The 17,769-nt window shown below is 41.0% G+C and overlaps 3 protein-coding genes across 5 annotated transcripts in view; 1 reads left to right on the top strand and 2 right to left on the bottom strand.

Moving 5' to 3' along the window:
- Positions 1-9,642, bottom strand: part of LOC117392949 (F-box only protein 30-like) — a 120,603-nt gene extending 110,961 nt beyond the window's left edge. The window contains exons 1-3 of one of the 2 annotated variants that reach the window (XM_055232357.1): positions 9,519-9,615; positions 6,936-8,916; positions 6,226-6,427 (exon numbers count right to left, since the gene is read on the bottom strand). In XM_055232357.1, the coding sequence (XP_055088332.1) occupies positions 6,233-6,427; positions 6,936-8,873 (2,133 nt within the window). In that variant the 5' untranslated portion in view covers positions 8,874-8,916; positions 9,519-9,615 and the 3' untranslated portion in view covers positions 6,226-6,232. Of the gene's footprint in view, positions 1-5,736; positions 6,428-6,935; positions 8,917-9,518 lie in introns of those variants that run through there. The other variant, XM_033991122.2, reaches the window with a different exon arrangement.
- On the bottom strand, positions 552-4,898 carry LOC117392486 (polyunsaturated fatty acid lipoxygenase ALOX8-like). The gene is made up of 14 exons (XM_033990580.1): positions 4,752-4,898; positions 3,722-3,926; positions 3,561-3,642; positions 3,407-3,499; positions 3,236-3,339; positions 2,931-3,103; positions 2,595-2,738; positions 2,317-2,520; positions 2,160-2,246; positions 1,915-2,081; positions 1,679-1,800; positions 1,286-1,386; positions 920-1,090; positions 552-731 (listed from the first exon to the last, which is right to left on the bottom strand). The coding sequence occupies exons 1-14, from the start codon at positions 4,896-4,898 to the stop codon at positions 552-554; spliced, it is 1,980 nt and encodes a 659-aa protein (XP_033846471.1).
- A 4,636-nt stretch (positions 9,643-14,278) lies between the features above and the next one.
- grm1a (glutamate receptor, metabotropic 1a) overlaps positions 14,279-17,769 on the top strand; it is a 31,617-nt gene continuing 28,126 nt past the window's right edge. For both annotated transcript variants that reach the window (XM_033991118.2, XM_055232352.1), the window contains exon 1: positions 14,279-15,101. In XM_033991118.2, coding sequence (XP_033847009.1) covers positions 14,384-15,101 — 718 coding nt within the window. In that variant the 5' untranslated portion in view covers positions 14,279-14,383. The remainder of the gene's footprint in view (positions 15,102-17,769) is intronic.

Below are 17,769 nucleotides of genomic sequence, written 5' to 3' on the forward strand. Positions count from 1 at the left end.
GATAGGACGAGCAGTTTGACGTCCCACTCCGCTGCTCACTGTTTCAATCAAAACTTTAAATTAAAACTATTGCTATTTCTAAGACTAGATCTATTCAGAATGACAATCAAACCTGTTTTAATGCCATTACTTCATTAAACTAAATGTTTAGAAGGCTAATTATGCCTTTTATGTTTGTGCCTTAATGCATTGTTTATAGTTGAAAACAATAGGACATTTAAGGCAAAAGCTCTCTGTGTGTGTATGTGTGTGTTCTGCCTGAGACAGCATACTTTCAGTGAACTTAAAGGTACAAATATTAGCTTATGGCGTTGATCTCCTTAATCCTGCTGAAATCCCTCTGCTCTGAAACAGACACATTCTCATAGACCAAACTGCTGTAGCCTCTTTATGCATAACCTAAAAGCGACTTTTAGAAAGAATGAAACAGAATAGAAGCAATAAATAAATTGCTGGCTATTTCTGAGACGTAAGGTGGGTCATCTTAAAATGCAGATTCAAGATATACTTTTAGCAAACAGCACAATTACAAAATGTACATGACAACTGGGTTAAATGGTGATGCTGTTCTCCACATATGGGGGGTTTAGATAGTTGTAGGGCACTTGAAGCTTTGAGTTTCTTTCTCTGATAGCCTCACTGAGGAAGAGCAGGTCGTTCTGCAGATCTTTCTGGGCCTGCCTTGACTCTGCCTCGTCAAACTGTTCATCAGGATTCGAGCCCAAAGGGACCTGTAGTGACATAGTGGGTTAGCAGACAGTGTGAAATAAATACAACTATAACAATGACTATGGCAGTAGAGCCCCAATGTCCAGAACAGTAACATTGTTTTGAATCAATGTAATCCAGATGTGTTCGCCGATTGTGGAAAAAGGGTAGAAAAAGGGTATATTTTGTAGATTGCTGAATATATACTGACCATGTTGTTATATTTGTATGACAGTGAAAAAGCAGCATGTGCAAAAATCGCGGTATCGCCAACAGTCGGAAGAACTTCCACAACGCTGTCCATGCTCGATTTGTCTTTGATTATTGGAGGGGGCTGAACAAGGAGTGGTGAACAATTGGGAATCCAAGAGTGATAGTCAAACTAAAAAATCAAATCAAAATCAAAAAGACTCAGATTGTAGGTCTCTTCAAATATAATTCTATCTGTCTACCTACCTATCAATCTACCTATATCTATATCTATATATCTGTATAGATAGATAGATAGATAGATAGATAGATAGATAGATAGATAGATAGATAGATAGATAGATAGATATTACACCATTTGACTGACCTGGCCATTACTGACAGCAGCATGTTGGGCCGACACAGTGAAGATGATCATAGTAACAAACTTGATAAGTTCGTCAGTGGTTTCTAAAGTTTCTGGGAACCCTAATGAACACACGACACAAACACAGTACAAGTCACCTTATTTTAAATATTTTCATTGACTTAATGGATGGGTTGTTTTAGAACTTTTATGTCAAGTGGTGGTTTGTGAGGAAAGTTGAAAAAAGTTTACATTTCAGGAAGTAACTGAGTTCTAAAGAAGAATTCATTAATTTATGTCACCAATGTGCAAATTCTATCCAAAATGCAAAACCAATTTACAGGCAAGGAGTGCATCTTTCTGACTGAGGGTGTAGTGTGAAGTGTGAGTGACATTATGGTTTTGGACCCAAACCTGAGAAAGAATTTCCAATGACTCCATGCATGAAGATGTCTTTGACCCACTCCTGCAGCTCTGGGTCCTTGGCCACATCCCCGTCCGACAGATAGTAGTACCTTGTCATTCCTTTCACAAAACTGCAAAGAACACATTCATATTGGCGTAATGGCTGAAAAGTTTATTGCCCAAGAACACAATAACAAAGTCATGCTATCATTATATCTGCTACTTTGATAATGATTTGTCTTGACCTATTTAAAACCCCCCACAACTTCAGGCCATCGTCTCTGTAGTAGAAGTTGGGGATGGTGTCCAGTCCTCGTGCGGTGATGTTATCAGGCAAGCAGAGGGCACTGTATTTCAATTCAGAGAAACCCCTCTTCATCAGCTCCTGGATACCCTCTGCACCGAGTGAGCTCTGAAATTAGGACAATGATGCAATTGTTTAAAAGTGAAAGTAGATTCATATTCTACAGAAAATGTAAGGTGGCTATACAATGCTTAAAGACCCTGCAGGTCCGAAAACATGATCATAGATATTCTTGTTGATGTGGATAGTTCTTTGAAAATGAGGAATAAGCATCTGCAAAATGACATGAAAGAGAATGAGATCAAACTGAAGAAATATGTCAACAGAATGGATGTTTTTATACCTTGTAAACTGGATGTGCTGAGGGGAGGTTCCTGTATGTTGCCATAGCGAAGACTTCTCCTAACATATGTGTTTTCAGTAAGTGTTGGACTCCCTGATGCAGCAGGTAGTCTGCGTTTTTGATGAACATTTTTGCCAGCAGCCAGTCACTCTCCGAGTCAGTGGGCAGGAAGATGGGGTTGTCGTTTGAGGGATTTTGTGCAAGCTGAGACACAGTGAGATTTGTCTTCATCTTGCATAGACAGTATGAGTGGCTGCTGCAGTGATGCTAGGACATACCTGTATTGCAATTGGCACTAGTTCCTTGTCACAGTTAATATAGAATAAACAGAAGCCTGACGCCACATACATAGCTTGTTCATTCACAACACGAGTGGCTATTCCCTCCAGTATGTTATAGTCACAGATGAACATGTTCCCGATCTGCAGGCAATAATAATTATTTGGTTCTATTATGAACTACTTCCATGGGAGAAGGACAAAAAGACAAGAATTTAGAACAGACAAATGATGAGATTTGAGTTTTTCATTGCCCTCTTACTATATGTTAAAATCATATACAGGGAAATGTATAACTTACTGAAGGACATATGAAACTATGAAAGAGACCCCTACCTCCAATTCTGTTTGCAGAAAAGAACCTCGCGCCAAAAACGGCTTTACCATCCAGTTTGTGACAGGAAAGTTTGAAGGGAGTTTTGAGCAGCGCTTGATCACATTTGGGTTAACCCCATTTAAAAACTGATATCCAAAAAATCTGTCCTCTTTCCAGTTCTCCAACACATAATCTACGATAGAGGTAATGGTAATGTCACACATATAAAGCAGGAAGTCCCATTTTATATTTCGTGCAATAGTAATATTGTTAATCTCATATCAAATTTAGATTATTTTATGAATTTTATTGTGTTCGTAACTACCTATCATTGCTGTCTTCTTGACACCAAACAGGCACTTCATTGCTTCAAATGACTTCCATTTTTCTTTAGACTTGAACATTCCTTTGAGCGTTTCTTCAAAGGAGCTGTAGATCAAGGTGGCATATAGAAGACACCTTATGTTTCTAAAAATAAATGTGCATTGGAACTTACTTTGTAGATCTGGACTCTGTGAAGTGGTCTTCTGCGTGGGGTTTTGACTCATTATCATAGCCGTGAGGCAGTCCATCAAAATTAAACTTCCACCTTAAGCAAATAGACATTTGTAGGTTTGTGCCTTGTCACTTGCATATAAGATACAACTTACTGGTACACTGTTTTTCTAAGTTGTAATTCATTTTTCCGCTGGTCAGTCAGAAGTTGATGGTCATCCTCAAAAAACAGCGTTGCTATCAATAAGATTAGAGAGGTTTTAATTGTACATTAACTGTACAATTTGTGGATGTGGTTTGACTTCTGGATACAAACCTCTGCCACCTCGGAGCTCCACAGGCTCCCCTCTGGATATCCATCGGTAACAGGGAAACAGGATGGTTTTGTCTTCAGGCGTAGTCACCTCTATTTTAGAGCAGTACCACTTGTCTTCTGGGAAAATAAAGCAGGGGTGTTTTTCCACTCTGAGCAGAAGCAGGGTCCCGAGAGAGCAAACATTTTTTATGGTATATGTTTTTACCTAGAAGAGAAAAAATGCATTTAAAAATAGGTTACATTACTATTCTGCTATTTCCTAATTTTTTAAAGGGGCACAATGCGACTTTTCTGCCACCTGCTTGTCTCCATGGAGATGTTACTATAGTTGCATTTTTTTTTTTTTTTTTTTAGAAGGATATCAGTCTCCATTCCCTCAATAACATCAAAACCAGCTGTGGAATCAGAGCTGTTTTTCTCTGTGTCACATGTGAAACAAAGGAGCTTATTGGTCACCTGTCATTTACAAATAAAATTGAATTTCAGGATTTTTTTTTTCCTTTCCATAAACAGCCATATTTATTTTGATACAGATGGATGATGTGTGTCACTAATTGGCTAATCCACCTGCCAATCATGCCATCTGAACTCAGGGAGATTCACCTGCTTTTCTTGGAATAATTCACAGTATGGCATTCAACTTATCCTATACATTCTTACTGACAGCGTGGTTACCTCTCCACAGATCTGATCTGTAACTTAACTAAGCCATGTGGTGTCACCTGTCAGTCTCAGTGAAGATAGGTAAGATTAATGCTAATTCTAAACTAAGACTACTACAGACATATTCAGCTACTTCACTGTGTTTATTGGCATTTGGAAAATGTAAACTGTTCCTTTATCTGTTTGATTGCATTATATTGTTAATTGCTATGGCAACAGTTAAAATTTTTCATCAATCTGAAACCCATGGATTCAAACAGCATTTTAGTTTTCAACGTAATGAATACTTAAGGTACTCTTTTTGAGCTACAATACTCAAATTACACCGCACACGCGTTAAATATACTAAGTATAAAAACACACTTACTTTTCCTCTTGAAAACTCAAATCCTATAGAAGAGAGCTCTATTCTTTTGCTCTGTCCCTCTGACCCGAGCAGTGTCACACTGACCACGTCCCATGTTCCTGCAAACGGCAGGTCTCCAGTCGTCACTGTCACCTTGTACGTCGCCATCCTCACTTAAAAGAGGCAGAAAATTTCAACCAAATTAAACAAAAAGATGTGAAAATTTCTTCTGATCTGACTGGTTCAATATGCAAGAGTTTGGACACTTTTTAGTGACCCATCCCACGTGGTCTAACCCAATATTTGTTCTGACTCTGAGCATCCTGTTTGTAAATGGTAATGGCAGGACTACACCCAACTAAGTATCTACACAGCATGCTGATTCCAAAAAGAGATAATTTATTATTTAAGTATTTTATAGATAAACATTGTGTCAACATTTCTAGTAATGAACTGAATCACCGCCATAACAAAAAAGAAGTTTTATAATGCATTACGCAAGACTCTGACAAAAGGTCTGCCACTGCCACCTGCTTGTCACTGTGGAGATGTTATTGGTTATGTGAACTTTTTTTCTCTCTTTTTAAGTATTTGTATTGAAGGGAAATAAGTTTATGACGTTATGTATGCATGTATGGCTATAACTTAAATCATAACTAAAATCCTAAATATGTGAGTTTTTTCATGTACGTGAAACTCACTTCAATTAAAACGGCAACAATCTATTCTTTATAATTCTATGCGCCTTCTCTTCCACTAATTGTCTTGCCATTATGTTTTTCTTATTCTGTATGTACTGATTTACTTTGTGTACGAATTGTGCTATACAAATAAACTTGCCTTTCCTAGTTTGCAAAAATCAGTTGATTACAGTACACATTTCATCCTACATGTTTGAGCTTGTGGATGCTTAAAGTTCATTGATATTTAATAAACAAGAGCTGTACAATCCTTACAATATCTGCTAAGTCATGTAACTCAAGATGTATAATAAGTGCAGGCTAACTTACATTAAAGCTGTAAATACTTTATTAAATGGTAGCAAATCACATGCATTATTGATCCATCATTAATATTGATCTGTTTTGACATCAGAGAGCTTGGTAAGCATTAGGCCCACACCTCATAGGCGTCTGAAGGACAAGGTAAGACAATCAGGAGTGTTTAAAGTGGAAAAAGTGCTAGCATTACTCATGTTGCACAAAATATTGACATGTGCTTTTCCATTATGGCTATAGCAGAAAGGCAAGACGGTGAAATCGCAATACAGGATAATAGAAATCTACAGTGCATAATTTTCTTTCAAAATATACTAACTTGACAATGTAAATGTTTTTTTTGTTCGTTTTAGCACAAATCTATGTAAAAATGATTAGATGCTGGTCGTCAACAGCAACATACTGGTATATTTTAAGGCAACTTCATATAGTACAGTAGAAGTATTGGTAGTGTAGGTAATAGGAAAAATCCACTCAGGACAGGACTGCTTTTGAAGTTTGGTTTCAGATGTTGATGTGTCGTAGCGTGCGGCGCAGTGATTGGCCGTCGCGTTCAGTGCACATGGCAGTGAGGGGAACAGGGTCAGTCTTGTGCTCCACAGTGTTGAAAGTGCACTTCTTCAGGTGGTCCGACATGCTGGGGACGCTGGTGAAACCCCATGACGATACTGGGCTGAAGGCAGTGCTAAATCTCCAAACCTATGGACGACAAAGAGGAGCAGACAAAGACAAAAATAATGTATGAATTTAATACTGTATGGAACATATATCATATGTTATGTTACAACTGATGCAACAGCAAAAAGTCATAAATGTAAAAAAAAAAAAGATGGTCAGCATGTTACAGAGTAGGAAGTAGAAAGAATGGGAAAAGTACAAGTGAATCCCATCAGTTTATTATAGCTTGAATTACTTGGTTATCAATTTTTATTGATAGTAAATAATATATTCATGTTTCTATATTGGAATGTATTATATACTGCAAAAACATCCTTTTTTCAATTTTTGGAGAAAAAAAAGTTACCCAATGAAGCTTTATAGAGCCAGCCATTTTGGATGAGCCACTATTGAATGAAGGGGTTTTTTTTCCAACTAGAGGACTGAAATCATATAAAAGACTGTATACAAACTATAATCACGTTATAATATTACCTTTTTTCTGCAATTTAAGTGTACTATCAGTGTAAAAAGACACAAAGGTACTCACTTTGTTTTTGACCTGCCAAGACACTTTGACAGAGCCAGGGTGGTGTTTGCGCTCCCACCGCACCTCCACAATCCCTCTGCTCTGAAGGAGGCTGGCACATACGTCCCTCATGGTCCGCGACACCAATGACAACTGGCACAGACTAAAACTGTCCAGGAACCCGGCGATGAGCCACAGTATCTCTAAGGGCAGCTCGCTAAACTGCACCGCCTGGGAGGCACTTGGAGGTGTTACTTGTGGACAAGGCTGGACCCCAAAGGACTTGAGGTGTATGTCATGGACTACTTTAGCCTCCACGTTGGAAGGGTAAAATCTGCGCTGTGAAAACGAACAGCCATAATAGGCCAGGGGACAGCGGTGCTCCATCCAACCGTTGAGCCCTGCGTGAATGTCCCCATGGACGTTTGTGAAATGGGAACTGAACTGGTCCCTACGGAAAGATTGGCCACACACGAAAGGAAAAGTGTGCTGGTGCCGAGGGTTTGAAGGGAGGTATCGGTTAAATGCAGCGACATCACCTTCTAGTGCCTCTAAAACCAGACCGAGGCGCAGGGTGTGGTAGGGGCTGGGGTAGGAGAGCTGTGAGGCCGCGTGGTCACAGGCAGATGCAGAAGCCATGTCCCCCACTCTCGTGTTGGTGACCAGGATAGCAGCAGGGAAAGTGAAGGTCTGAGTACCAAAGTCCACATGAAACCCATCCACATACACTGTATCTGAGATCCTCCTGCATTCTCTGGACTCCTCCAAACAGAAGAACAGAGCTGCTGTGATCAGGTCAATGTCTCCGAGTCCCATGGGGTCCTCCTGCTGCTCCAGGTCGGAAGTGTCCACTGATTTGTCTTCCATTTCAGGCATTCGATCAGACGGCTGTAAACTTATCTGACCAAAAGGCATTGAACACTGCCCCTGCGTCATAAATAAGTGTTTTCTATAAAAGTTCACTCCATGAGTCTCCAGTGGACCAATTACATGATTAGCATTGGAGGTTGTATCCTGATTCTGATCTGTGGCTAATGAGTCTTGTAAAACACTAACATTATTTTGTAATTCAGAAGAGCATGATGTGGCCGAATGGTTTCCTAAACCTCCACACGTCTGTCCATTTGCTGTATTCAAAATGAGATCTGTCTCATTTTGAGGTTCATTTAGAACAGACAGGTTTGAACAAATGTCCGGCTCTGGTGATTTAGTACATAGCACATTTGAAACTACAGGAGTTTTGCTTTTTATTCCATTGCTGTTCATTATAATCTCTTGTTCAACAGCCCCATTGTTCACAATCTCTGAACTGCTAGAATTACTCACAAACTCTAAAGCAGCAGCTAAGCTTCTTGCAGTCTCTACAGTGGCTTGATACAGTTTGCTGAAGTGTTCCTCATTCATTCCATTAATTCCTCTGGTGATTTTCTCTGATGAACTAGGTGGCTGTGACTCAGCAGCAGTTGCTATATTTTCCTTGATTATTGGAGGTGGGGTGTCTTTCTCAACTGTAGGTGCCATTGAAATCACTTTTAAAGATTCAAGTAAAGTTCGTTGGTCCTGGAGGGCCAGTGCCATGTCCAGCTGCTCCACCTCCTCTGTGGCGTGACTAAGGGACTCATAGGAAGTGTAGTTAAGACAGCTAACAGGCCACCTGTTCCACTCCATAGTGCAGCACACAACCCCAGCCGGACACACCTCCAGGTGTGCAGACATCTGGTCTCTTATCAGGCTAACAGGACAGCCATAGGCGCTGTTGATACAGGGCACTTTCAGCAGAGGACACAGGAGCTGATGCTCTTGAGATTTGCATGAATGAAACACTGCTCCACACAGCAGAGCACAGGTCACCAGCTCACAGGACAGGCCTGGCTCTGGACGGACACTACATCTCAGGTTAAAGCAGGACACACAGTGAGCGTGCTCCTCCATCTGCAACGCTGAAGAGTCAAGGAGCATCTTCAGACTGTGGCTGATATTTACCACAGCCTTAGCACACTCACTGAAACAAAAAGTTATTAAAAAGGTCAGTAACTACTATCTAATGCAGCTCTACTTGAATACATTTGACCTGAGACAAAATTCACTACACGCGTTATAAAAACTGTAGACTTTGCCTCTCATATAACATCTTTGTATTATTACAACATAACTTTCGGTGTACTATATTTGTATCACAGTTGTGAAAACATTAGGAAACATTGATTACGCTGTGAAACAGAACAGAAAATCACAACTGAACGAATGACGGGTATGTTTTGGTTTTGCAACAGCAATAACAATGCACGTTTGATAACGTCACGGCCATAATTGTCGATCAATTAAAAAGACGTAATGAAACCATCAAAGTGTGTACCCACAAGAACTGTTTGTTTTCAGAAATCTGACATTTTACGTGTAAACCTGCTTACTACAGCTACAACTTCTACGGCAAGAAAGCGATGGCACTACGTTTGTCCACCTCAAATCATGCGTATTGTCATTTTCTTATGTTTTCCTTCCAACTTAGCGAAGCTAATGCTAGCTGTCATCATTTAGCAGCCAGTAAGTTCAAAGCGTAAACAGCGCGAAGGATTTACACATCAGAAGTGAATTATTCCTTACCTTCAGCTAAAACATATAAAGTCCCTGAGAGAAGAAACACTTTAATGAGGAGTTGTGGCTGCTTATTCCTCCAAAACAAACTGCTCTGATCTACATCCTGATCTACATCCTCATCTTGAGCTTCGACTTTTTTTTTTTTTTTTTTTTTTTTTCTTTTGCAAACTTTATTGACAAAGTCGGCATTCATTCTCCTCGGATTTCAAAACACGATTTACACACAGACTTACGTCAAACCTCAATGGCCAACCTCAGTGAGCAACGCCTGTTCCCATACATCTAAACAAATACATAAATTAGTTAAGTTAATACATTTTATATATCTATTTATGAACAATCTTAATTCACACATAAAAACACTATTGTTACTAAGCAGCCTAATCATTGCCGATTTTGGTTATTTTATTGAATAAAATAAATATTTTTGAAATATTTTAGCCGATTGTAAAATTCAACTTAAATACTTGTAATTTCACGCAATGGCCATCAGAGGGCAGTATTGCATTATTTAGCATATGCCCAATGACAGTTCACTGCAGGGTACAGTCTATGGTTAGAACAGGCATTATTTTCATCGAAGAAGAGGTCAGGTTAGCGCTCAACATTTCTGCCCGTGTGTGTAACGATTTTAATCTGTGAATGAAAAAAATATGTTTTTGTAGCCTAATTGTAGGCCTACTCATCCACTTATCTCTTATATATTCAGATTGTAATGATTTCTGCCATTTTCTGTGGCGAGTTGTTAAAGAGTCGCTTATGATGATTGTATACTGATAAAAGGTCAAATATTGACCTATACATCCTCTTCCCTCGGGCCTCGGCCCTCAATATGGCCCTGTATTATACCATCGTTTCTCCGTCTCCACATGTCACTTTCACTAATGTTCAGGACCAGACGCTCGCTCCTCAGACCCCGGGCACCATCAGAGTCACAGGCTTTTGCATGGATTTGTTATTTATACTGCCTAAATGAGTCAGTCTGTTGTGTAAATGTGAACGCTGCAAATCCAAATGTATATTGTTATTGTATATGTAAACTAATGATCTGATATTTTCTGTATAGTTCAGAGTTGACACCTTTTGTTGTTTTTGTAACTGTTAATGTGTTGTTAATGTAACTGCTTTTGCATGTGACACTTGGTTCCTATGTCGCCAATTTGATGGGAAGGTTCCATTCATCAGTTACAGTCAGTTTGGGGAAAGGCCGTGCTGTGTTGAGGCTGTTGTTGTTTAGTTGTTGTTTTGGCGTGGGTTATGGCCTACAGTAGCCCTTGTGTTCAGAAAATAAACAACAGGAAGAACTCTGGCGTGTTTCCTAATGCCAGATTGTTGCACTGGTGTCAGAAGTGACAAGCCAAACCTCCCTAAAATTTTAGTTAAGCTAACCTCTACTCTGCTGAGCTACCAGTTGAAGATGTTTCCGTCTGTATGAACTGTATAAACTGGAGAAGAACACTGACTTCACTTCACACATTGAAGTGGCCCCTGCTTGTGCTATTAACTGTGACGGAAAGGCTGATTTGGAAGCTTTTTATGCCCAGTTTGAACTGTTGGCCCAGCCTACAAAATGGTCCATGGATGAGAGTGCCCTCCAATTAGCCATATGTCTCACTCGGGACGCTTTGTCTAGTCTGGTCCTCGTGCGTCCTGAAGACAGATGTGACTGCAGAGCTTTCGTCAGAGTTTTGAAGAAAAGGTTTGGGTCCTGCTCCACCTCCAGTGTGCTTCACTCAGAGCTGTGTAGCCTCCTTTGCCCTACTAAATAGCTCAGGGCGTTTGCCAGTGACATTGAGGGCCTAGTTCATCACACCTATGCTCACAGGCGAGGTCATGACATCAACTGATCTGCTGCAGCTGTGGACAGCCAGGGCAAATGGCCCAGGCCGCTTACAGGGCTGGACCAGTGCAAGGAAATGAGCCGGGCAACGCATAGAGGGGACAATACGGGGCCGGGGGGTGTCCCAGCATGAAACAGAACATGTGATATATATGATAAACAATATTATTGTTTATATTATTGTTTCTGCTGTATATATCTGTAGCAATGTATCATGCTTCAAAATATCTTATCATGACAGGCCTATTTGTGAAGGGCTTCTCCTGCACTGCAGCACCCCTTTTCTACCTTCTAAAAGAAGAGAGTGTTATGTGTGGTCAGAAAAGTGCCCTCTGTCCTCTCACCTACAGATCCCACCCTCCCCTGTCTCCTCAACACTAATGCTAGCTGTGTCAGTTCAGGTGCTGTGCTTATTACAGCAGGACATTTTAAAAGGCAAAAAAGCACTACTGTGTCACCAGACGGGAGCTCCTGGCTGTGGTCAGTGCTATACGCCATTTCAAGTACTACCTGGGGGCCTCCACTTCACAGTCAGAACAAACCATTCAGCCCTACAATGGCTCATGTCTTTTAAGGAGGCAGAGGAACAGCTGGCATGCTGGATCGAGCTGCAGGCCTATGACTTCACTGTGGTGCATAGACCAAGGGCATGCCATGGTAATGCAGATGCCCTCTCTCGCCGACCCTGCTTTACAAGTGACTGTTATTACTCTGCAAAGAGGGAGGCCCAGGAGAATATGGACCAGGCAGTTAAGTATGCAACTGTTGGTTTGGATGAGCCTGGTGAGTGGGTACGTCAGCTGAAATTGGACAGTAAGGTCAGCCCGGTACTTACATGGATTGCAAACCAACAAAAGTCCAATTGAACTGACCTCACTGCCCTCTTCATAGCTACTTTGGTCAATGTGGGAGGGCCTGCGCCAATGTGACCAGGTGTTACAAAGAGGGTGAAAAGAACCAAGAATGCGAGAGATGAGATGGCAGATTGTAGTTCTGTGGACGCCACAAGAGACTGTGAGACCAGGTCTGGATGTATAACCCTCAGCTCAGGCCCCATCACCTTCTCCATCCCCTGAGAGGCGGTGGCCGAGGATGGTCCATAGACACCCAAATCCTCTGAGAATGTGACTTTTCTGTGCGAGGGACCTTGATAACGTGGGTGGGTGGGTGGGGGGGAGGTTGTTTTGTAACTGTTAATGTGTTGTTTTTAAAGTAACTTGTTTTGTATGTGACACTCGGTTGCTATGTCAACAAGTTGATGGGAAGGTTCCATTCGTCAGTTGCAGTCAGTCTGGAGAATGCTGATGTTTATTTGCTGTTTTGACGTTGGTTATGTCCTACAGAAAATAAACAACCAGAAGAACTTTGCCATTTTCCTCACACCAGAACGCTACATTATGTTCACTCCAAATAGTAAATATTTAAATCATTATAAATTGTGTTTAATGTATACAGTCGTCATTCAAATGTATTGAGGTTTCTGAAATGTTTCAGGTATTAGCCTATTAATTAGTAAGTGTACGTCAAAGACTTTTCATGTTGAACATAATAGGAATCTCTGACTAATTTTCAAACAAACAAACAAACAAACAACAACAATAAACAGGAAGTTGTGTAACCACTTCATTCATAATTTTCAAAAGCACTAGAGGGCGCAGTGCGATTGGGTGCTGTCCATGGTCCTGAAATCAACCACAGGGTCCTCAGAATGTGTTATATAGGCTATACTGAATTAAATTCGTTGCTGTTACATAATATAGCCTAATAAAACCTTAGATCAATTTTATGTCAATGTTGCAATACCAATTAAGCGTGCATGCAAACAATTATTACGTGCTGTTACAAATTTTCGAAGGGTGTTGTGAAAAGATAAACATTATCCAGGCTAATCTTTGTATAGCCTATTTGTTTTAGTAATAACATTATCAGAAGACACACAGCACATGGCGCAGATGTCGAAGCACTCGTTACGACGACTTGATGTGACTGAAGGAATCCAAACAGTTCAATGACTCATTTCTCTGTTCAAACTCCACTTGTACCAGTTCTTTTAGTGTTGCTGGCGCTGCGTGTCCTTGTGTGATTTTGAGAGGACGCAGTGACAGGTGTAGACGTTTTGGTTGAGGGGAGAGAAAGCTTTCTGGAGCAGAGCGAGCGAGAGGGGCAAGAAGAGGAGAAGAAGGAGGAGAGGGAGGCTGGAGTCAGACAGCACCGGAGCACACGCCAGAGACGCATCCAAGACGCACGACATGCCTTCACCATTCAGGCAAGTTACACTTCAACAGTCAGAGTAAACATTACTTACATTTCATTCATGTCGTAACCGAGTTTAGGATCGATTGTAAGAGTAATAGCATATTCTGTGAATAATTTGGCATGCATGCAACGTTTAATGCATGGATCATTTACATTAGCTTTTTAGCATCACTATTTAGCTAAATGCTAATTTCCTTCGTAAATTTCATCAAATGTCATTGGCGGCAACGGAGCGAGATGTTTGTCCGGTAAAAGGCGGGCAATTTACGGCGGCACAGTTGCTGACATGTTTGATGCCGAGATAATACATGGATGGGACTATGAGCCAGCCGCGTAAGAACTCGTGTGCGTCCTGAGCGTCTCGAGTTCAAAAACGAACATTTATAAAGCGTGAGACGCATTCTCTCAAGGAGTTTTACCGCCTCGTTTGAATGCAATAGCTCATAACACACGGCTCAAAGAGCCCGTGTTTGTATCCTACTCTGGGAATCAATAATCACTGGTAAGTTTGGGGAGTTGGTGCCTTGCTCATGGGCTCTTGGCTCCTCTGTGGCATGGTTAAATTCACAACAGGGTGGGGGTGGTGGCAGCAGCGTGAGTGCTTACTCAGACCTGTCTTCATAATGTGGAGAACATCTGTCTCAGTGATGTTTGCTCATCTCTGCAGGTGTCTGTGGACATGCCCTGGTTCTCTCTCGTCATGGTCCATGGGATAAACGCACATGTACAGGACAGCAGATAGTATGCCTGAGCATTTGGCATACCCCCGCGCACGATGTGGCACAACACGGCACGCCTAAACATGGGTCTCCTCTTTGCTCTCGTGTGCCTCCCCGCCGCCCTGGTGCTTTGCCACAGCAGCATCTACGAGCGCTCTGTGGTGCCTCGTGCAGCCTCGCGGTCTGTAGCGAGGATGGATGGAGATGTCATTATTGGAGCTCTCTTCTCTGTACACCACCAGCCCTCAGCGGAGAAGGTGGCTGAGCGTAAGTGTGGGGATGTGCGTGAGCAGTATGGGATTCAGAGAGTGGAGGCTATGTTTCATACTTTGGACCGCATCAACGCAGACCCGTACCTGCTGCCCAACATCAGTCTCGGTTGTGAGATTCGGGATTCCTGTTGGCACTCTTCGGTGGCTTTGGAGCAGAGCATTGAGTTCATAAGAGACTCACTGATCTCAATCCGTGATGACAAGGATGGGTCAAAGTGGTGCATAGATGGTACTCCTTCCAACCAGCCGCCTCCCACCAAGAAGCCCATAGCAGGAGTTATCGGACCTGGCTCCAGCTCAGTGGCCATCCAAGTCCAGAACCTGCTGCAGCTCTTCAACATCCCACAGATCGCGTACTCTGCCACCAGCATCGACCTGAGCGACAAGACCCTGTTCAAGTACTTCCTGAGAGTGGTGCCCTCAGATACTCTGCAGGCCCGCGCCATGCTCGACATCGTCAAGAGATACAACTGGACCTATGTGTCAGCCGTGCACACGGAAGGTGAGACACAGTGGATTTACAAATGAAAACATATGAAAGAAAATATAAATTAATAATACTATGACAAATGTAGGTATGTCAAAATTTAACTTGTAAGTAACCACTGATAGTTACAAGCAAGCCTATAGGTCAACATGTTATATACTACATGACTGTTGAGCAAAATTTGTGTGTACAAGAGACACACTTGCTCTGACTGATATAAAGCTTATACCACCATAATTTAACATTAATTTAACATGCTTCATTTATTTCTAATGAAAAGAAACTCCAAATGAGGCCTGATTACGTGTGTACTGGAACATTCCAGTTTTGGTTGAGTAGCCACAGCGCACAGAGTTACATAAATCTTTCCTCTGACATTGGTAGGCTAAGGCTTTATTTGGAAGCTGTCCTTTTGTTCTTGAAACATGCTTTGTGAAGGTTTGGCACCAGAACTGGGCATTTTTGGTTGTGTAACCACTGCTATCCAAACCATTTCAACCATCAGTTGTTAAAAGTGTTACTTTTTAGGTGTATACCACTCTTTTTATACCAGTTGTTAAAGTTATAAACCCATTACTTTTCTTGACAAGTTCACTTTCTTACTAAAAAATGTTTCTCAATTTAGCAGCACAAAATGTATTTTGGAAAATACAGGAGAATGACGGCAGAGTTGGCTAGACAAGGTAATTACTGTGAAGTGCATTATGCCCAGTGCTTTTCATTAGAATGAGAGTGAAACAGGCATTAAATGATGAGTGACAGCCTACATTACCCAGCATCCCCCCCAAGGAGCGCTGAACCCACAGGAGGTGTAAAACATCTTTGGAAAGGCCTATTCTAGGCAGGTGGCAGCTGTGACACAGGCTGACAGCAGATAGATGAAGACTGGGAGTTTGGGACATGTGGATCCTTAGGTGGGGCCAGGACCTTCAGCACCCCTACAGCATCCTCTGGGACAAAAGTCAGAATTAGTCTGATAACTACTGAGGTGGACTAAACTTGACCTCTGAATACAACATCTATATGACAGTGTAGAAGATTGGTAAATGATTACATGTCATTAAATTATCTATATGCTTAGCTTTAGTATATAACCATCAAAATTTAAAAGAAAAAAAAAATTCAGCCTTAGATTGACATTTAAATCCTAGTCAACCTGACTGTTACAATAGAGGTGAGGATTATCACATATACAAAAAGGTTACTCTTAGTCTAGTAAACCACTGGTGATTTTGAGTGCGCAGTACACTATTATACAAGAGTTCTGGAGGGGTTACCTGCTTCTATGGAGTTCATACTGGTTTATTATGGCATTATATTTATCAGTTATATGTGTTTTAATTGCTCAAAATAGCTTGCTATTAGGGATAGATTCAGTTTAGATAAATGTATACCAGTAGTGCTTTGTTTACCCCATTCATGCCCCTCCATTTACATGTTGTCATTTAAAATGATTTGAATCAGGAGCCAAAAAAACAAAAGCATACCCAAATGGTTTTAGTATTTATGTGAGGAAGCTGGCCCGAGTGATCAAAATAGGAGGCAGACTCAAAAGAAGTCCCATTAAACACATTTATTACCCGTGCAGTGGTACACCGTGGATAAACAAAAATATTACATATGTACAAAAATTAACGGTGCTCAACAAAAAACTAAGCAACCAAACTTAAGCAACTGAAACAAAAGCCACGTGTACTCTGGCTACACAGGTGTTCTCCATCTGGCTAATTGGCCAGACTAATATACTTCCCTGTACTGGAAGCCCCTCCCCCGGTCTACTCCATTCCTTGTCCAGGGACGGTGGGAGTATCATAAACACTATATTGCATAAAAACAGCTCTCGGGCCCAAGTCCTTTACCAAAAGTGTTTAACTAAACACAATATAAACACTTAATTCCAGAAATGAAAATATACAAAACATTAACACAAAGAAATAAACAAACTTAAGCCAGTTTTTCCCCCTCCACATGGTCCGGCCCACGACCCCACTCTAGCCTATAAAATGGCTGACATAGGGCACGCCCCCTCTTTGTCTGGACCATGTGGAGATACAGGTAAGATGATTGACTGAACTGAATAGACGCATTTAACTAAATAAAATATATTTAACTAACAAATGTGTGGTGCTTTAAACTGATAAACAAAACAAACCCGGGATAGTTATATTTTGTTGGGTATTGAAGTTATTGAAAATGAACAAAGATGTGCAAACCAAATCATAATACTATTAAAAAGGGACAAAGGCCCACTTTGTCACAATTTACTATTTGTTAACCATTTGTTAACAAGCATTATCGATTTCCAATTTGACTTGCTATTACCTGGCACAATGCATTGAAATTTTTATGTAATTTTAATGAGGCCAGCAGTGGACAATTCTGGTTGTTGTTTTGAATTCAGACAGTCCAGTTTGTCTTTTGCCAACCTTCTTCTGACCTTTTGTGATTGCGGAGAATCTATTTAGTTTATTTAGCTTCTCCGAACAGTGGTCACGACTGGCTCAGACTCCTCTCTTTTCCACCACCTTAGACCAAGTTATAAATGTAACTTGTTGCCCATAGCAACAGCAAAGAGCTTGTGTGAAATTGCATAAATTACCTGACTCTGCATTATGATTATTGTGATAAAGAAACCTTTATTTTGGTGTAGTCATTGTCAATAAAGCACCAGCCACAACACACC

Source organism: Periophthalmus magnuspinnatus, chromosome 24, assembly GCF_009829125.3.
Source record: "Periophthalmus magnuspinnatus isolate fPerMag1 chromosome 24, fPerMag1.2.pri, whole genome shotgun sequence".
Classification (NCBI taxonomy): Eukaryota; Metazoa; Chordata; class Actinopteri; order Gobiiformes; family Gobiidae; genus Periophthalmus; species Periophthalmus magnuspinnatus.